Raw genomic sequence first — 22,015 nt, forward strand, 5'->3', positions numbered from 1 at the left:
TCTGGCTTTCACTGACTATGCGACAAAATTGCAAAACGCAAAGCCATGTGGGATACCAGGCTTCACTTCAACAGAATTTTTAATTCACCATTTCAAACACACACACACACACACACACACATACACCACGCACACACACATACTCAAGAGTCAGCTGAACCATGGCTTGGTTCAGCTGTGTGTGTGCATAAACTTTTATCCCTCCGAATCAAGTGTCGTCATGATTGCATTTATTGAAATATTCTCTCAGATTGCCTGACTTCCAGTGCCAGTCTCCTGGGGCAGTCAGGCAAATAAAATTTTGTTTACAGAAAAGAACTGAAAAGAGAATTTCCTTTTCTGCCCCTTAGAAGTTTCCCCTCCAGCATCTAAAATATATCAGACGGCACTTAAAGTGTTGGAGAACAAGATTTTTCAGAGAACGCTGGGCAGTGGGTGGCAATACATCATGATTCACTTTCTCCCTCTTGGTCTGAGAGGCTAGTGAGGAAGAGAGTCAAGGCCTTCCTCACCTGCCATCAGCGAACACCTTATAATGAATTTCCACACCATTATGTTCGCGTCAAGACAGACATGCATGGATGCTTGAAACGCACAAAAATAATTTACTCTTCAATCTCAGATACACAAATATACTTAAGAAAGAGAAGTTTTATTAGGGCAATTTCACTTTATTTTTCCATACAGCAAAGTCAACTACTGCAGTAATAATAAAATAAGCATAAAACAAATTGCAGCCCAAGACAAAATACATAATTGTAAGCAACTACAAGCAGAAAGTAAGTTGTGATTACATAATAGTAAAACCAAGCACATCTGTCCTTTCAGCAGATGAAAGCGTAGGGTTGCTGATAAGTGCAACACTATTACCAGCTGGAGTGAAGGCTGGATATCCTAACTCATTACACAAGTTCCCATGATCACATTTGCTTTTTTGAGTGCTTCTGAGTTGAAAATTAAAACCATGAAATTTGAACTGTGTTTTATCTTTTTCACCTGCTGAAAGAACAGGATCCTACAGCAATTAAAAAACAATCACATAACAACTCTAGCTACTGTGTGCTGTCTGGTTTGCCTGTTTATGGTTGAAATTTTGTGAAAGTCAATACTCGTTTTGAAGATTTTTTTCTTTTTTTTTTCTTTTTTTTTTTGTGAACAATAAACCACTGAAATTGGCAGAAACTGATTTGAATAGTATATGTCCTTAGTATAGTTCTTTCTCTGTTTTGTTTTGTTGATGTTTTAAACATGCAGTAGTTTTGAAAAATGTCAGGAATATTTGATCCATGATTTCACCTTAATGGTTGAAGTACCTGCTAGTTTTGGTAAATGATCTTCAGGCAGATTCGGCCTAATGGAGTTTTTGTCAGTCATGAGATCTCGGAAGGATGGCATATCTTTCCAGCTGAAAAAATCCTGGCAAACTACAAGCTGTCCACAAAAAGCAAAGCAACATGTTTGAGGGGTATGGAGTGCTAACTGTGTGCCACTTTTGCAAGCAATTTTGCTCAGTCTGTCACTGTATTAGCCTTAACAAAACTCCTTGTAATTATAGACGTTTTTATTCAAAATAAGATCTTACTATTATACAGGTTTCTCTCTTTTGACTATATACAGAAGTGCAAAAAGTCAACCTTCTCTCTAGACGTCCCAACATGCTAAATTGCAGCATAATCAACCCTCAAGAGTTTGCACACACGCTATAATTCTCATTACGTAAACTTTGAGTATTTGGATTATCAACAAAAAGTCCCTTGTTCTATTTATTGATTATGCAGCTTATTTATAACAAGGCCTGATATTCAGGGATTTCAAAAATATTAAACAATACTTTAACATTTGAAATGGATACAGTAGAAAATAAATTTTATTCTAATATCTAGGATCTAGATCTTCTTATAATAACTAATTACAAACAAAATAAATCATCAAAATATTACTCAATTGTCTGCCAGGATTGTTGCGATAGCAACAACTTAACTTCTTACTTAGCAATGATTATATATTTATAAGATATCCATATAAAAGATCTTTGTTCTTTTAATGAAAACTAGACAAGAACTAACAATGACTGACATTCTTACACTTTAATATTAAATCAGTAAAATATAAATCATTTAGTTAACAATAATACGAATATTCATATGACACTACATGTAATTCAAAACTGAGTATGTTATGAAGGAAAAACTACTTTAATTTTTTTTTTTGTATTTTGAAAAATTCATCGGTAAAATCTAATAAAACAAGAGTCTATAAACTGAAATGGTATTCAATTGTTAATAGAAAATGAAATCTAATAAATGTAGGAAATGAAAAACTACATTTTAACAAGAAAAATAAGTAATATTCTATAATGTAACTACAATAACATATGGAGTCACCATTACTCTCTTAACACGATTGAAATTACATTGGTATGGGTTCCAACCCGTAATGTAATAATCTAAGGCTTTAATAGATGTACAGTACAATCAGTAAAATCAACACATCAGTCTTATATTAGAAAGCATCTCTCTCAAGCATAAAAACTTGCAGTAAACTTGGAAGTATGGAAAGTTCTAGAACTGAACTTTCACTTCTCCCATTCCATACTAGAACTACCAGTGACCTGGCCCCTACTTCAGCAATTTTTAGAACTGCTGAACAGAGCAAAAATATCCTTTACTAGCTGCAACATCCAAACCACAAAAAAGGAATTCCTTTGGATGAATCCATTCTTAAAAACTGAATGCACATCTATTTTTTTTTTTAATTTTGTAAAAGGCTTTCTAAGGCTATAAGCAGTAAATCTGAACAAAACAAAACAAAACAAATCACATATAAAATTCACCCATGTACTTAACCCACCCAGTGACTAGGTTAATTAAACATTTCCCATTTTCATATTTTGGTTTATCATGCATCTGATGAGTGCTGCTTTCTTCTTTGTTTAGAGTCACTATTTTAAATGTGACTGTGATGAAGCATTTAAGCAAATGTGAAACCATTTTTGCAAAGCATTTAGAGTCTTCTGACTTTTGACAGAGCTATAAATAGAAGCAAAATAATTTCCTCCAACTTTTTTTTTTGTTATCGTGTCTCAGAAATGGCATATCCCTTTTGAATAACATGTTATACAGTATAGTATGCATAAATATTACACTACGATGCATTAAAATAATTTTATATATATATCTATTATATATATCTCCAGTATGTGTGAGTTTATCTGTATTGAGAGAGTTTGTATTGTGCTGTCTATTTTGTTACTGTAAAGTTAAATCGGCCATTTCTGAGACAGCTTTGGTTTCCAAAAAAAAAAAAGGAAAACATAAAAGAATGGTGCCCTTTGACTGATTAGTACTAGCAAATAAGCAACAAAATGTGGCTCCGAAAACAGTAACACTGAAGAAATAATACTCTAATTTGATGTACAGTCTATGGCACTTCATGAGAATCCTTAACAACATGGTACTTAAAGCCATGATGTGCTTCAAAAGATACACAGTTGTGGTTTTGCTTGGCACATTCATCTCTGTCAGATCCCTCCCTCACCACATCTTAAAATCTACGACATTAAAAATATTACTCTTAAACGAAAATGACTGTGCATGCACGCTCTCATCTATAATGGCAATTTTAAATACAAGGTGCACCTTTGTTATTTGTAAACCTTGAAAGAAATAAACTTATTTTTAAAAAATTATACCTTGGTCTACAGACGTACCAATACATAATAGAATCATGGTTACACCATAGTCTGTCTTTTCAAGATGGCATGAATATATAGGAAACTAATTAGGTCTGCATATTTGAATGCATCACTCTGTGCTAGAAAAGAAAGACAATGTTGTTCTTTTAGACAGGAATAATCACCTCAGCACAAATATCAACTAAATGTACAAAGTGTTTAGGCAACAGTGTGCAGTGGATTTCCGTGTTGTCTTGTCTTCTGCTTAACATGCAATATGCGGATGTCTTGTGGCTGAGGGGTTTGTGTGTGTGTGTTGCTTGACGGTATATACACTATGGCTAATGACCTCGTCCTTTCCTCTAACCAAGCACACTGTCCTTTCCTCTTGAGCATGATCTGCAAGGGAACAAGAGAGAATCTTCGATGAAACAGACAATATCTAACAGCAGTTTCCAATATGCATTCAACATGCAAACTCTATTTCCTGGTTTGAAGCGTGGACACGTGTACCGTTGTAGCTTCACGTAAAAACAGAGAACGCTTCACAAGTACAAAGGACCTAAATTTGTTTATCATTTCTTCGAGAATAACATGACATGCACAGCTTAAGAAAACTGGAGACTCTGAACAAATATCACCCAACACTAAGCTCAAAGTGTAAAATACGTTTGTAGAATCAAGGGGCGTAATGTAGTCGAGCTCTTTTTAGCACTGTCATCGTGGGGCAGAATTTACAACTCATTTTACTTCTAAAGTTTAATAGGTTTCAAGAGTAATGACTTGGCCCACGAAATTAAAATCCATGCAACAATCCTATTAAACACAATTTGCGCTCTTTGGGTGCCTGATTAGCACAGTATGTGTTTGGAAAAAAGAACGACACTCTACATGACTGTTTTGGGTAATTTAAAGTGAGGATTTTTCCCACTAAAGGCAAGAAAATAAAAACTGTTCCTTATGCTCCTGTCAAATTAAGGTTGAATTGGTATTACAATGCCCCTGTGAACTGAGTTCCAGTTTTTACATGAAATCTGTTCCCGGAGAATCTTTACATATTAAAATATGCTTTAGCACACAACCTTGAGAATGAAAGAAATCACGATTTTGCTGCACTTAAATACCAGTTTAAACATTGTAACTCCTCATGAAAATGAGTAATCATTTGTTAAACAGAACATTACAGAGCCTAAGTTTCAGTGCACACAAATCCACCGTTTTGCTAATTGATGAGCTTATGGCCATTTGCTATCATTTTTTTCAAGCTGGATTATTGCTAAGAAGTAGAACATAGTTACAGATACACGTACCAAACACACCCAACTGACTATAAAAGCTTGAAAAGGTTTTTTTTTGAACATGTCAAAAAGAGAACTCTACTTCCAAACCTACATACTACAAAGCAATGCGCTTATTCAAAATGTGGCTATTGTTCAGAATAATAAACCTTATTATCAGAACTGCATCGAGAGAACTTATGAAACACAAAAATCAGTTTCACTATCTTAATTCAGGATGGCAGCATGTCTCTGGTAGTACTTCTCACATTGAGCCTATCATTTCTTTCTTTAACGGCTCTCAGATTTCATCTATACCCTTCTGCATGGGTTTACCCTTGGACCAGCTGTTGTTATGTTCAAGGGCCTCTGAACTGGCTCGTCTCCTGACTCAACACCTCTGTCCCTGCTTCTGTAAGGCCCCGACATCTCCCTTCTCTCTGTAACAACCTTCATTGTCCAAATTCACTTAACTTCTGACTCTGTTAGGAAGAGCTGCTCCCTCATCTTGGCTCCAAGAGAAATGTGTTCAAACCTCTCTTATTTTAATGTAGAGTGCTGAAAGTTACATCATTATCTCATTATCTACTCATCTTTATTTCCTCGACCTGGTAATTACCACACAGTAGCACCAAAAACTCCTGTGTAAATATGTTAATGAACAGATACATGAGTGAAAGGAAGCAACAAAGAATGATCACCCATCTTATTTACCAGACTCAGTTTTAAGCATTATGGCTCTTTCTAAATATAAAAATAGATACTTAATATACTTCTGAGCATGTAGATAACTTGAACGCACGCATACTGAATAAAACATATGCTCTATGGATGAAAAATGGTCATCTTTGCAAGTATCTAAGTCAATGTGTCTGAAAGTAAACCCCAAGACTTTCAAATCATTTGAGCAATGACAACATCTTTAGAATTATATGATCCTCCAGGGTGACTATTCTGAAGTACCTAAAGTTTACCTGGATATATAGATGTGTGTGTGTGTGTGTGTGTGTGTGTGTACACAGTTTACCTGGATATATAGATGTGTGTGTGTACACGTGCACATATGTCCGTGTGTGAATATATTTATTTAAATCAGACTCTTCATCTTCTAATGACCCTGTGTGTGCCGAAGCACGGGGTAAAGTGGGTACATGTTCTCATTCAGGATTTAGCAAAGCAATTTTTGAATAAAATAAATGCTGACCTACCTACACCAGGGATCAGTAAACTACTGCCTGTGAGCCAAATCTGGCCTGCTGCCTGTTTTTGTAAATAAAGTTTTATTGGGACACAGCACACCTTTTAGTTTTACACGTTGTCTCTGGCTGCTTTTGTGCTACAGCGGTAGAGTGGAGCAGCTGTAACACAAACCCTACGGCCCACACAGCCAAAAATATTTACTGTCAAAAAGTTTGCCAGCCTCTGATCTATGCCTTCTATTTAGTTTTAAGTTGCCTTTCCTCTTCACTATTGTGTTTATTTCTAATATGAAATAAAAACAAAATTAATGTATCTTAAGTATTACACATATTTAAGTGACATCAACATATTTATTATGAATTCACATGATAAAATTCCTCATAACCCATCTAAGATAAAATTGTGAGCTCTATATAAATACTTTCTGTGAAATTTTATAAAATTTTCTTAAGTGCATTACACAATTATCTTAAAAAAAAAAAAAAACTACCACGAACATACACTCTATATTACCCAATGAACTTACTGTGTAGTGATGAAAATTCTACATCTGGGTAACATACTTGTGGCTAGTCAGATGTTCGGCAGATATTATGGGTATCTAGCAAATAAAAAATTATTTAATGAATGATCCATGCAAGCAAGCCAACAACCAAGAGATGAAAACATTTTAATATTAAATTTTTTAAGAAAAGTGAAATTCAGCTGTGAGGTGACAGTCCTTATCTGGTCAACATAACAGTAAGTTAATGTAAACTTAATGCCAAAGTAGCAACTCATTTTTAAAAAATCGTTGTGTTAAATACTATTCTATAAATGTTATCAGTTTTTAGGAAGTAAGAGAAGTAAAACTATCAAAAATTCATGCAGAGCAGTAATTGAAAGAAGCCCTTTTTGTTGGCCTACACACACACACCTGTGGTTTCAGTTACTCAGTAATCCAAAAAGTAAAGTAAGAAATGTCTTGCCTATTTTTGTGCAACCAGTTTCTACATTTTCATTCAACCGACGGTGTCTAACTTTTTTTCCCAAGTTCAAAGTACCAGGTAAGAATTATAAAGGAGTACTTCAACAGAACTGGATAACAGTGTTAAATCTACTTCAGAATGTATTTCTGAATCCTGACTGCACATTTTATTGTATTTTAAATGGGCAAGAGAATTACAAAACTTGAGAGAAAATACAATAAGGAACCAATATAGAGGTGACTTGTTTCGATCATCCCCAAAGCCAAGATCTTCCAATTTGTAGCCTGATTCTCCTCCAACCCAGAAGTATGACTGCTGTCCTGGGAGAGGCAGCACAACAGATGAAGACAATCGGAGGAAGGAAAGCCCGGGTTCTAACACTAGTGATCCATTTCCTGGTGTGTAACCTTGAGCAAAGCACTTACTCTGTGCTTAGGTTTCCTCATCTCTAACGTGGCACTAATCCCATTTCGGCAAGGTTGATGGGAAAACAGTAAAATCACATACATGAAGGCATTTTGTTGTTGTTTCAATTTAGACGTCCTGGACCAGTTCAACATATTACAATCCACAGTCTGGAGTGTAAATTAATACGGCTCTATTTTATTTCCATTCCTCAGCTGATATCGTTACACAATTTCACAGCATTGGCAAATGGCACGAAAATGTGCTCCAAGCATAATGAAGCTTCTCATACCATTTTTCCTGCTGCTGCAGGACAGGATGTTGCACCCAACAGTGTAGAAGCATCAAGGATGGGGCTGTCGAAACATACCAAGGACCTTCAACACCAATCGATGCAGATGAAGGGCCAGCTATAAACTTCTGCATGCATGCAAGGCTGCATTTTTGTGGCATCAGCTATTTCCGGCATTGCTACTGTACTGTAGGCATATACATATGTATGTATATGTAGATATAATATATGTGTGTATATATATATATCCATTCCCTTTTCTTCCTTTTGGTTGTGAAACAGTATGAAGACCCAAGATTATGCATGAAATGGTCACAGCACAATGCAAAAAGCAAAGTGTCCCCTACAACCAAGGTGGCCAGGGCATGTTGAAATCTGCTTTGCTGTAGATCCGCTCACACTAGCAATTCTGTAGTCACACGTGGTGCACACAAGAGAGCTCAACATCATTAATCTGCACCGTAAATGGATTCCATTGAATCCATTAAGAAATCTCTACCATAGATTACTTACTAACACGCCACATATGCACTATCTAGCATTCTTGTAAACGAGTCTGATGTGTTAGCGTAAATCCAGGGCTATTTTGACAAGCTTCAGAAAAACGAATGGTTCTCTGCCAAGAAACATTTCGAGCTTGTCTGAAACTTTAAACTACATCCATTTTGGCATGCTGCTTTTGAAAGTTTTTAATGGCTATACTAATAGCTTATAGTTCTTCTTCGACAGTACATGGTGCACTACAGAAACGAGGGTGGCTGGATACTGCTTTACAGCAATCACTGCGAATTCGGACGGCACTTAATTGGTCTTCTTTTCCCAAAGGGGCAACATGTTGACTCCCATCTGATACTGGTTCTTCTGAGAATCATCTGGCTACACTTAACCTTGGTCTGGGGGTTATCTGAAATTGGATTTGCCTCTAGATTTTTTTCATATGCTGGTAACTCTATTGAACTTTACTTTCATAACAAACCTATCTATATATTCAAGCCAAAACCTACTTTACATAAATCTGACTTTGATTTAACCAGTATTTTCTAGAACATAATTTTAAATAGGAGCAGAAAACGCTGGTGGAATCCATGCAAATTTTAAAATGTAAATATTTTAATAATCAATTTCTTTTGAATAATCACATCATAAAGTTTAAATTTCTGAAACAGATTCCTTTTACTTAAAAATATCCTGTGTATCCGTCACTCCATAAACTTGTATGGAACACAGGATGACTCAATTTGCCATACTGGATGCCTTTTTTTTTTTTTTTTTTCCCTTCATAACCCTCCAACGTTTATGCTGAGTAGTTACAGAAATAAGAGCACTTGGGAATTTTATTTTTTCCCTTAAATCATTGAGAATCTAAACTTGGACACAAATTTAACTTATTCTGAATATGCAATCTGCTTATTGAATAAAACTATAATGAATTTATAACAAACTCTATTTACAAGAGTGGTCATTTGTGGCAGAGATAACACATTTAAATATTTTGCTTTTCATGGAGAATTTGGGCAAGAACTAAGAAATTGTATATATCAAATGCTTATAACAAAAACCTTAAAATCACCTGCACTTTACAGATTATAAGGTTCAGGTGTGCCGCACTGCAGTTCAGCATCTGTATACGCTACCCTATATAATTTCGATTGGTCCAAACACCTGCGTGACGGATTGAGCCCAACTGAGAATTGCTTGTGTACATATCATTTTAGTAGCTTTAGAAATGGAGCCGCGACAACTTTGGAGCACTTATAAATGGCACAAAAGCATCCTGCCGCTCATCAGAGAGAATGTGTAGGCCAACAAGAGGTATCTTTGAAACCCCATGCTCTTAAAGCACCCTCTCCAGCCCTCGCGGACACGCGACTCCCACAGAGCTCAGCGGGAAATCCGCGCGCGTCAGGGCCGTTGGACCGAGCCCTATGAGAGTTGGTTTTTAAGAAACAAAGCTGTAAATTAGCAAACCTGGTTGGCTGTGGCGGTTGCAGCGAAGGGAACACTTGTGGCAGATGTTGTTGCTGCGGACACAGTGGCTGGCGTAGCACCGTGCACCATGGGAACTTTCGGAGGGAAAATCATATAAGCAAACATACAGAAGAGTGTAGCAATATGGAAACCATGGCAACATGGAGGAGATAATTGGGCATGGTATTTATCACAGCGACAAGCCGTGTGACGGGGCACCATCACCAGTGAGTGACATGCAATCACAGCGCAAAGCAGGACAACATTCCAAGGAGAGAAGAGGAAAGGGGATGAAAGAGAAAAAAAAAAGGGGAAAAAAAGCTTGTTACCATCAAATCAAGAAAATTGACACAAACAGGCTTAATTTGCTAAGTCAAAAACAAGAATTTTATACAGCGTTCATAGTCAGACATTCAAAATCTAAGTCAAAATACAGGTATTTACTTCATATATACAATTATCTGTTTGAATAAAAGTATGTTTTCTTATTTACTATTGTAAAAATATACAATATATTACTTTTATGAGATAGTTTTTTTTTTTTTTTTCTTACACACCAGAACTCATAGTCCAATCAAAATCCACCAAAGGTGACTAAAGGAAACTTGTGTGTAAAGAAAACATTTATGTGAGTCCATGTCAATTAAATAGAAAATGGCATTTAATTGACAGGTGTTAGTAAAAAGGAAATGGACTTGCCCAATAGATACAAGTTAAACTTAGCAGTGGATTTTGAGGGGCTGTGAGGTGCACCATAGGTTTAAGATAATCAAGAAACAAAGCTGGCACCTACCAACACTTGTAGCGGGTGTCATGCACAATATTGAGCCTGCCCATCATGCATTGCAACAGGAAGGTGGATTTGAAAGGGAAAAGAATTAAAACATCCCATCACACGTGTAATTAGGAAATTCATTTGAACAAAGAAGAAAAATTGTTATTATGGGAACAGTGGCATGTAACTGTCAGCACAATCAAATCATACAATAGCACAGTGATCAATTAGAACTAGTCTCAAGTGAAGAATAAAAGCCAGTTTAACTGTGTGCTGGTACACGTTGTTTCTCCTAATTGCTGCCTACAAATAAAAGTATTTTGAAAAAAATTGAAACCTGCTTAATTCTTTTAAAAATACTACTGCAATTTGTTTTGTTTTAATCTGGTTACTAGGCATCTGGTAGCTTTGCTATTTCTGACTTTAACCTATGAACTGAGCACATGTTAAATCATTAGAGAAATTTATTAAGATGCTAAATAATTCAATGTACAAAACTGACTTAACAATGTGATGAAAGCAAAACATTCATTTTCATTCCTTTGGTTTTATTGATTTCCCTGTTCACTGTAGCGGCAACAACACAGACATGGAAGGGGTTGTGATCATCCTACGGGAGTTTTATTCGGAGGGGTACCACGCGATAGACTATGCGTACACTGAAAGTGAACTTCTGCATTGCCTTAGTTGGGAATTTAAATGTAAGGAACACATTTAGATAGGATATACTCTCGTATAAGTCTCGAACTGATTTACTTAGTAGGTATCTGGGAAAACAGACTGGTTTTCACTGCTGGTTTAGACCCTCAGGACTTCTTGGAATAGCAAGGGTTCTACACAATTTCACATCCCCAAAAATGGTTGATTAGATTTCAATATAAACCCTGAATGGGAGATAATGAAGATATATATGCATCGCATATGGGGTGTTAGCGCTGGTTCACGATGGCTCCACCATGATGTGACGATCAATGTTACGTATACAGTCCCTGTTCTCTTTGACACGTAAACATTGCAAAATCTATCTTATTTTACCAAGTACAGGGCACCTGCCCACATACTGAATTACTGTTCTTTCTGTGAGATTATTTTAGACTTCTAGTTTTTAAAATATCAAATGATTTTATGTTTCTATCTGAATCTCGGTGCATCCTATTTAAATACTAGCAGCATCTGGGATGAACATTTGTTAGAAAAATATCTGCCAATTGCGTCTTGTCAGAGATGGCCCTATAAAACAAAGCTGCCATTGAGAAGCACAGATTACTTAACTGGCATCCTTGTAACAGCTGCAATTAGACTCTTATCACAATTAGACGGTGGGCAAAATGGTCAGTGATTGAACTAGGCAATGGAGCTAGGGAGGCACCCTCTCAGGCGGAGTACTATTTACATTGATAGGCATTATTTAAGACACTTGAAGACCTCTGTCATTTGCTACCACTACTGAGTCAAAGACTTGTGAAAGACAACAAAAACAAACCAGTAATAACAAAGACGGTAATTTGAGACAGTAGAGCAAGCAAAATTTAATACTCTAGATCTTATGAAATCATTATCCTATAATAGTGGGGTGGGAAGACTGAGGAGAGGATGAAAAGATGAATGAAAAGGAATAATGTGCAATTTGATAAATATTCGTTTTAAATACTGCACAGGTTGTAGGTTTTAATTTTATTATTTATTATTATGCTGCAATTTGCCTACTGTATTTCATCCCATGCATAATTAGGGCTGCACATGCTTTTGAAAATGAGTTAACCTTACCCCGTCTCTCTCAAACTCTAAAGCATTTATGATTTGCATTTCCGTTGGAGTTATCTCCCTCATTAACATTATAACCAATGCACACAGTTTTGAGAGGGATTTGCAGCAAATAAACATAAGGCAGCAATGAAAATACTAGCCAGGGTGCAATAACTCACAAATATGAAGACATAATGCTGTAGGACCCACTTACCAAAAACAAAAATCACTTTTGAAATGACCATAATATCCATCTTTGCATCAGATGGGTTGATTTATTAATAATGATTGTACAAGTAGCCAATTAAAGTTTTTTTCTTCAATTTTCAGCACAAGGCAACATTTAAGTGAATGTATTTGTCAATTTCGAATTTCCCCTACAAAGATATCTGCAGAGCAGAATGGTGTGTTTCTGAGGAATGCAATACTTTCATTACATGATATTTATATTAAAATTTTAAATTGATCTGGAAGAAGGTGCAGAAGAAATTACTAGGAAGGTAAGTTACAAATGAGACGTATGTGGAGGTAAAATCAGTTCAAGGAGAAGGGAAGGAAGTCGAGAGAAAAAGAATTATAATGGAGATTTGGTTGGAGGTTTGAATTTAGATATGGTAATTCAAGCCTATTTAGGTAGATTATGATAGAAGTATAAAGCTGATTTAAAGTCTTCTAAAAATAATTTATATCATTTCAAGCAAAAAGTTCACAATCAGTTGAATTATTCTCACAATTGATATCTAAAGAAGCAACAGCTTCATATAATTTATTTCTGTTTCTATTCAATCTCTTGAATTCTATTTTATTGCACTACTGAGTTGGGAAATAATAAATAAAACTCGGTGCTTACTACATTCCAGGCTTTATTCTAGACTCTTAGACCTGTCTATAAAAGTGCTTCAAGAAAATGTTTTTATCAAATATGTTTAGGACTCAGACACAATTCTATGCAATAATTACTACTATTATCCCCATTTTATAGATGAAAAAAATGAAAGTATAGAGAAATTATATCTTGTGCTAGAGCTGTATTTAAACTTCCAAGCCAGATCTGTAATCACTATGCTAAGTTTCAAGTAAACCATCTGCATTAATTTCATTAACTGTAATGAAAGTGATAAGCTGGAAATCTTTGTTTTCTATTCTTTCTGTAGAAACAACCCCATCCCTCTGCGACTTCCCTCTCACTCCAACCCCTCAGGAAAGTTTCTTGGCCTTTTGTTTCCTTATTCCTGGTAGTGCTGCCACGCAAGGCGAAGCTGAAGCCCTTCACAGCAAACTTATTGTTAGGTCTTTTGAAGTCATAAACCTAAACTGACCGAGGGCAATATGCTACGAGGAGAGAAGAGAGGTGTGCTTCTGAGGATCGCACGCAGGCAAAAACTGTGAAGGAGAGCAGAGAGAAAAGTTCCTCCAGACCCTGGAGAGGAGGCGGGCAGCGTGCAGGGTCCCTGGGTAGTTAGGCATGTGGCGTGTTCCTTCACAGCAGCCCTGCAGGCAGCAGGCTTTCCAGGGAATGGGCTGCTGAGGGAGGGAGGCTAAGGGGTTCAGGCAAGGATGCTTGTACCCAAGGCAGGCACAGAAGCCCTGGAGTACCGCCTGCAAGAGATCTTGTGAACACAGACATTGAGCATATCAGCAGTGACCAGTGCTGACTGAAGCTGTCTGAGACTGTTGGACTGCACAGGACCTCTACGTGAGTAGACACGGAAAGAAGGGGTGTGAGGATGGGGTTCTGGAATCCCAGTGATGACGCCTGATATTTCTGTCCAACACTCTGAAACTGCAGTTTAGAACTGGACTTAATTTCAGTTCAGGAAAATACATCTGATGTAAATAAAAGTGTTACTTCTTACCCACTCTAATTTCAGGGGTGAAATTTATAACTACAATATAAGTAGACCCTAGATTATGCATAATCTGTATAAATAGTGAATTTAGTTTTAAAGGGTGAAGGTTAAAAAAAAAAAAAAAGGACTATATATCTAAAAAAAAAAAAAAGTACCACCAAAGCTTCAATGTGAACTTAATCCAAATTACTTGTATTTATCTTTAAGTGAGATGGAGGGTGTCAAAACAAAAAGCCAGAAAGCTTTCTTGGGGTGGGTGGGAGGGAGATGCAGTGGAATGGGGACGGTTGAATGAATGGAAAGATGGCTGAATGGATGAGTGGATGGAAAACAGGGCAGGAACAGGAGAAAGAGAGGAAGGGGAGGAGGTACGGTGAGGGAGAAGAATAGAGAGATGGTTAGAAGGATGGGTGGATAAATGGCGAGGTGAATGCCTACGGAAAGACGGATGAATGGATAGATGGGTACAGGCCACGTCAGTCCCAGTTTGTTCTTACAAGTTAGGCTATATACTAATTTTTCTTAGCTAGCTAGCTGGCTTGCCACTGACCCCTGATCTTTTGCTAGCAACTTACTCTGTATAGAGTTACCTGCTCTAAAGATTTAGCCAACCATGCTTCATTGTAACTTCAGTGAAATAGACCTACATGTCCCTGAAGTTATGACTGAAGCAACAGACTACAGAGCTCTAAAACTCTAAACTGCAAAAAATACATGACTTCCCTTTTCTAATCACTTCCAGTAAAGTCTTCAGAATATAACTTCCAAATTCTAATACTGTGGTTAGATAGGACGCTCTGGTCATATAATTCTTCTATACGTCTGCAGAATAACCTAGACTTTGGAAAACGACTTTCTTTTTCTCCCAGGTGTTATACATAAGATGACGTAGGAATTTGTGGTAGGATGGATTTTCTGTAGTTCTCAGAGTATATTTTAAAACTTAAATTAGTTTACAGTATTTCAAAATTGAGAGATTTCACATAGGAACATCCAAATGTCCAGAATATCTGGGAAAAAAAAATCATAAGACCTGGCAACACTGGACACCAGGGCCACCGCACTAGGCTGTACAAGTTTGTATACAGCCAACCCCGGGAGGAAGAGACACAATCACCCCTTGTTCACTGAGACTCTGATGTACATGATGTACATGGAACCACACTAAGCAGACAGTCCTCCAAGGCAGCAAAGGGCTCAGTGCGAACACTGGCCGTCCCCTTTCGGCCGGGCCTGTGCTCTCCAGTGCCTCCCAGAGCCCACGGCTCCTAGTTTATTTCTTGCTCACTTAGTCACGTTTCCTGCCTGGCCCTTAAGGCATTTGGGTTTTATATTCTCTGCATTAGATTTCCTTCCTTTCTGGCTGTCTGATCAAGTGGTTTGGCAGAAGTATACACGGGCTATCTATTTTAACTTTTTAATGCCATAGGGGCACACGGGTACGTATGGCCATGAAAATTTTACTTTTGGCTGCGCAATGCGAGGCGTGCAGGGTCTTAGTTCCGTGACTAGGGATCGAACCCGTGGCCCCCTGCAGTGGAAGCGTGGAGTACAAACCACTGGACCGCCAGGGAAAGTCCCGACAATGAAACTATTTTTAAGGAATGGTGGAGGCAGTACTTACTTCTGATTATGTGACTAATAAAGGTTAACCTGAAGCTTAAGCTCTTTAAAACTGGGTTACAAATAAATCTTATTTGATATTACTATCGCAATAATTTCATAGCATGTTGACTACAAATATCAAGAACAGAATATCTCTGATGCAAATTCATCATAAAAATGCAAATGCTGGGGCTTCCCTGGTGGCGCAGTGGTTGAGAGTCCGCCTGCCGATGCAGGGGACACGGGTTCGTGCCCCGGTCCGGGAGGATCCCACGTGCCGCGGAGCGGCTGGGCCCGTGAGCCGTGGCCGCTGAGCCTGCGCGTCCGGAGCCTGTGCTCCGCAATGGGAGAGGCCACAGCAGTGAGAGGCCCGCGTACCACAAAAAAAAAAAAAAATGCAAATGCATCTTAAAAATTTCAGTATATTTCAATATACTGTGGCACATTTTATTTAAATTAACAATGCTTAGTTTCTAGAACAGAGAGATAAGTATGATTCTGACTTAAGAAGGCATTTATTGTTTTTCTCTGACTTGACCTTACCTATCTATCATCTTTTGCTCTGTCCTATCCACAGACTAAAAACCATTCCAGGGAGAGACTATTGTCATAAGTCAGAGTCATGCATATCACGCAATTAATGATTATACTTATTTAGAAAAATCTTCAGTCATTTGAATGTTTTTGGAGAAACTGATGCAAAACCCATTTGATAAAACAGATTACTTTAGGTTTCTTTAAATAATTTATGGAACAAGTTAGATTTGTTTTTATTTTTAGATTTTTAAATAGGGAAACTGTCATTTCTAGTAGTAATGTTTGATTCAATGACATAAACTGACAAAAATAATTTTTAATTTCTTCAAAGAGATTATGGTAGTTACATACAATCCCTTGAAACTTTCTCTACTGATCTGACTATAGAAAAATTGATAGATTATTTGTTGGAGACAGCATAAATCCAGGGGCATGCAATTTATATACTAAAGCAAAAAGATCCATTTCTGGAAATCTCTGAAAAACTGTATACGTTGAGAAGAAAATTTTTAATCTTATAAAACTTAAAACAAATGTGACTTTTCCCTCAGAATGCAACAAATACCCTACAGATCAAAATGATTTAATTTCTGTTCTAAAATGGACAAACTGCAACTTGATAGACACTATATCATTAGTACAAATATCATTTTATCTGTGGTTCTAGGACAGGCTATTTCAATTAGTGGAATATTCTAGTTCATTGACTGTTACTACATATTCTACATAGGGATGGCTAGTTTTCAAAGATGCGCTGTATATAAATAAAGTTGGGCTTAGCTGTAAAAACTAACGTGAATATAATTTATTCTCATTATTCAAAAACAAATTATCACATCCCCTCATGGCATTTTCAACGTAATGCACTGTAAATACTGTTAACATAGTAGAATATACTAACGGGGCTGGATCTCTGACATACACATCTGGTCATAAATTTATCAATTTAATTAATAAAATTGTCGTATTAAATAAATCTCTTAACACATGGTAATTTTTTAGAAAGATTAAGAGGTAAAGAGGAAAATAAGATTAGAGTCTCTGGTTAGTTGAATTCCGGATTAGAAGAAGTGTAATGTGTGTTTTCTGAAGTAAATGATAAGTGAGCAAAAATATAAATTTCCAGGTAACTAATTTTCCGATTATTTATGTTTTTAAATTGTATATCTTTGTGTATAGTTCTAGAGTATGTTTATTTGACTAAGTTGTAATCAACTGAAACCACAAATGTATAACTCAACAATAAATGTAAACTTCACTGGGCACTTAGGGCTACTTCAGTATTAGCTCAGGAGCCACAATTTTAAGTGATGTATACTGACTGGTACTGATAAGAGCACTTTTTAAGAGCTCTGGAACACAGAGTCAGTTTTTTATTCTCCACCTTGAAAACGAAAAGGCTGAAAAATAAAAATCAAAACCGCAAGGTGTCATTTCATATAATTCAAATGAACTCTATGGAATCATGAAGGCAAAGGGGTCTTACAGCAGGAAAGGGTCATAAAATAGCTTGACAGACATGTAACGATGTTGAGGACAGAGAAAACAAAAGAAAAGAACTCTAGCTCAATTCCAAGTTACACAAACAAAAATAAATATATAAAACATCAATGCTGTCTAATCCATCTTTCATTAAGCTAAAATTCTTAAGTTTTTAAGGAAAACCATAGGAGATACCTCAGACAAGTTTCCATCTTACCTTCCACCTGCTCTATGGCTAAAAACAACTGGGGGCGTGGCTTATCTGCTCTACCGGTAGCACTCTACACGGATCATCAGATTCATTTATTAATAAACTCAAACCCCTTACCTGGTGGGAGAAATGCTGTATGCTGTTGTAACTGCATGTTGGCTAGAGCCTGTTGGTATTGGAAAATACCAGTGTTAAAGACTGCGGTGGCACCGTTGGTTTTTTCAAGAGCAGGCCTCTTTGGTAATGGGGGAAGTACAGCTTGAGGAATTCCCTGTTTAGTGAATGAGTATAAAAAACAAATACCAGTAAAAAGAGAAAAAGAAAAAAGAAAAATCAGTTGAAGGCTAAAATTGTTAGAAAGCATGAGCAAGCAAGCAGCGGAGCACTTAACTACCCAAGGGGAGAAAACATCCAATAAACAAAAATTTAAAGGGGGAAAAAAAAAAAAGCAAGATAAAAGCTTTAAAGGAAGCATTATTTTTGTCTTGGGGGGGGGGAAACCCCCACTAGTATGAGAGCACATGTTATAACGTGTTACAGTGTTTTAAGTCCCATAATGCTTCAGGCTTTCTGGGGGAAGCCACTGATTTGGGAAAAGAAGAAAAGCTGCACTGCGAGCTCCATGACGATTGACGAGTATAAGCAATGTTAATAGTTAATCGTACGGGGTGACCGAAACGGGTAAAATAAAAATCGGTCCCGCTCTGCCCCTCCCCCCATGTCTACCTAAACATGCACATGTCCCAGAGCATGCAAGTTTTTTTTTTTCTTAAAACACTGAACTAGAAATATTAAAAAGTCAATAATTCTATCACTAAAGCCATGCTAACCAAACAGGTACATAAATATACAGTCCAAAAATACATTTTTATTGTCCTTCAAGTATTCCATTAGAATATTCTACAATGTAGTTAAACTGAATGTGGGCTGCTGGGCTTTCGAAATCTTTCATTGTATGATATCCGTCCAGGGACTTGTATTACAGTCTTTCCACTAATTTTGTCAGGAAACCACACTCAGTTTTTCATTGTACTTTACAACTTTATAACAGAAAAAGGAATATATATTTTTAAATAGATTTAAAAAAAAAAAAAAAAAAACTTGTATCTACAATAAAGCTACATGCCAAGCTAAAAGGTGAAAGGTCATAGTACCAGGTCAAAGGTTGCCTCGAGGGGTCGCTTCAGTGATTTGACAGCCGACTGAGTCTTAATTAGCAGGCAGCGAGCACATGATGGCAATGGGCCAGTGGGGTTCAAGCGCATTAACATAAACAGCAAGCAGAGGTGCATCATGGGGGCAGCAGTGCATTTTTGGGTAGGTGAGAAAAAAACAAATAAAAAAACAAATCATCGGAATGCCATATACAACGAATAACAAGACTAAGCATGCACAATAAAGGCACTACTGAGTTGTTATTGGGAGGATAACTCCTCTTTGTAGTTAATTACAAACAAGATACTCTAACAGAAAAAAAAAAAAGAGTGAAAGGAAGAGAGGAGGAGAGAGTCTGCCTTCTGTATTTTTGCTCAAGTATCCGTAAACACAGAAAAGACCTCTCTCGTGATTATTTTACTGTGCTATGAAATACCACAGCGTTCTTTTCTATGAATATTTTAAAGATTAAGTCATATATTTATGTAAAAAAAATGGACATTACAACAGCTAAGCAAAGAACAAAAATGGACTCATTAAAATCAGCTATTAGATCACATTAAAATTTACCTTAAGTATATAGTTGAGTATCTGTTCTAAATGATCCAATTTCTAACTCCTCCTTGAGTACTGCGCTTTCTCCTTTCTACGTAATGGCATAGGCAAGCTTCTCTAGTTTTACAGTTCTGTTTATGCCACAATATTGTTCAAGATTATCTAGATAGCAAGCTGTTCAAAATCTTGTAGCTAATTCTAAAAACAATTTTGTTGAAGCAATTCTCCTAAATAGTTACAGATTTTGTTATGGTTAAAAGCAAGATACATGTAGAGAAGAGCCTTGATGTGCAAAAGAACACACCGAAGGAAAAACAATGGCTGATTAGATGGCACACAGAAATAGGAGGACCGAAAATGGCAGTATCGTTAAACCGAAAAGGAGACAGGTGTTCTGTACAAAGCAGAAATTTCAGAAACCCTATATCCAGAATAAGACACAGTATTAAGAGCTAGGCCGAGGGTAGGAGCAATCTGAACCATTTGAGGAGTTACCCTCACTTCTTTGAATGGTAACTTCATTATGTATTGTCTGGGATACCTGAACAAACATATCTTCAGCAAAAATTTTTGTAAAAAAGGTTAATAAATGAATAGCTTGTTGTCAGATATAGTTGTTTACTTTGCTGTTTTGACTGTTAACGAGGATTGAGCTGAGGTCTCTACTCACCATGGCAGCTGCGGTGGCTGCAGCCTGTGCTGCAGCAGCCTGGTTGACCTGGTATTGGGCAGCCTTGATCTTGGCTTGCAGGTGTGCGGGAGGGTGAAAGTACTTGCACTTTTCCCTAGAGCATCTCCCTTTGATGTAATCCATACACACGGTGACGGTGTTGTCGTTGGTGTCAATCATTGTGCTGTCAGCAGGATGGGCAAACCGACAATCGTTCTCTCCTCTGTTGCAATTGCCACGCTGGTACTCTCGACATACCTACGGGGTCATTAAGGGCACAGGGGTCAGTCAACATGGACAAGTAGAAACTTCCTGAAGATTTTAACTTAAAGTGTAAGACTGGTGATAGAAGCCAACAAATGAAAGGGGAAAAGATAAGTTGCAAAGGAACCACAAAATAACTTGAAAACATTCTTAGTTCGGTATACAAATTATAGTCCCATTTCAGTAAAATGTCCATGAGAAAGAAAACACATGTATGATACTAATTATGGTAAAATATCTAATTTAAATTATGTTGATATACTTATTCATTACCAAGGGGGAAAACAGTAACTTTACAGAGTGAAGAACCCTGGAGACACCGCTTTAATCAAACAATCAAAGTTAATATCACCAGTAATAAAGACATAATGACATCATGTACCTACTGATATGATGCACTGAAAAAAGGATACAACATTACATTTGTTGTATTACTGCTGAGAACGCATAACCTGAATTTAACCATGAGGAAACAGCAGACAAACTAAAATGGTAGGATGTTTTACAAAATGACTGATCAGTACTCTTCCAAAGTGTCAAGGTCATGAAAGACAAAGAAAGATTGAGACACTGTCACAGACTGAATGATCCTGGAGTCAGAAAAAGGATGTTGGTAGGACAACTGGTGAAATCTGATGAAGGTCTGTAGATTGACTAATAGCAGCATATCAATGCTAATTTTCTGGTTTTGTGAGTGGTAACATGGCTATGTAAGCTGTCAATATTTAGGTAAGCTGGGTGAAGGATAGGCAGGAACTCTTGGTTCTATTTTGGCAACTTTTATGCTAATCAGAAATTATTTAAGAGTGAAAGTGTAAAAAGTAAAATGATAGCTTTTTCATAAAATGTCTCCAAGAGCTACGTTTTTGATCATTAGAGATTTACCTGGTAGCTACAAAAAGCAGATGGAAAAAGATTAGTTTTTGTTACTGTTTGTTTTATATCTGTTAATTTTGGATGGGGTCCCTGGGGAAAGGTGAAAATGGGTTATTTTTCATTCATTTGCTCGATTTTGACTCTTAAACTATTAAAGTTTGTCATGGTGCTTGCTCTAATCAAGAGGTTGCCGGGGCTTCCCTGGTGGCGCAGCGGTTGAGAGTCCGCCTGCCGACGCAGGGGACACAGGTTCGTGCCCCGGTCCGGGATGATCCCACGTGCCGCGGAGCGGCTGGGCCCGTGAGCCGTGGCCGCTGAGCCTGCGCGTCCGGAGCCTGCGCTCCGCAACGGGAGAGGCCACGACAGTGAGAGGCCCAAGTACCACCAAAAAAAAAAAAAAGAGAGAGAGAGGAAAAAAGAGGTTGCCGGCGCTGTCTTCAGTCAGAATAGTTTGACCTTTTTACCACAAGAGGGCCATCTAAACACAGAATGTCCTTATATTTTTA

General features: G+C 37.2%; 1 protein-coding gene across 50 annotated transcripts in view; it reads right to left on the reverse strand.

Moving 5' to 3' along the window:
* Window positions 1–633: 633 nt before the first annotated feature.
* The window catches only part of MBNL1 (muscleblind like splicing regulator 1), a 180,346-nt gene continuing 158,964 nt past the window's right edge, over window positions 634–22,015 (reverse strand). For 12 of the 50 annotated variants that reach the window (XM_059065604.2, XM_059065598.2, XM_067033563.1 and 9 more), the window contains 7 exons: window positions 20,370–20,627; window positions 19,144–19,197; window positions 18,107–18,260; window positions 10,577–10,612; window positions 9,784–9,878; window positions 6,677–6,751; window positions 634–4,072 (listed from right to left, as the gene is read on the reverse strand). In XM_059065604.2, coding sequence (XP_058921587.1) covers window positions 6,695–6,751; window positions 9,784–9,878; window positions 10,577–10,612; window positions 18,107–18,260; window positions 19,144–19,197; window positions 20,370–20,627 — 654 coding nt within the window. In that variant the 3' untranslated portion in view covers window positions 634–4,072; window positions 6,677–6,694. The remainder of the gene's footprint in view (window positions 4,073–6,676; window positions 6,752–9,783; window positions 9,879–10,576; window positions 10,613–18,106; window positions 18,261–19,143; window positions 19,198–20,369; window positions 20,628–22,015) is intronic. The other 38 variants (XM_059065608.2, XM_059065602.2, XM_067033565.1 and 35 more) reach the window with 13 other exon arrangements.

The sequence above is a fragment of the Kogia breviceps genome, chromosome 5 (genome assembly GCF_026419965.1).
Source record: "Kogia breviceps isolate mKogBre1 chromosome 5, mKogBre1 haplotype 1, whole genome shotgun sequence".
Taxonomy (NCBI): Eukaryota; Metazoa; Chordata; class Mammalia; order Artiodactyla; family Physeteridae; genus Kogia; species Kogia breviceps.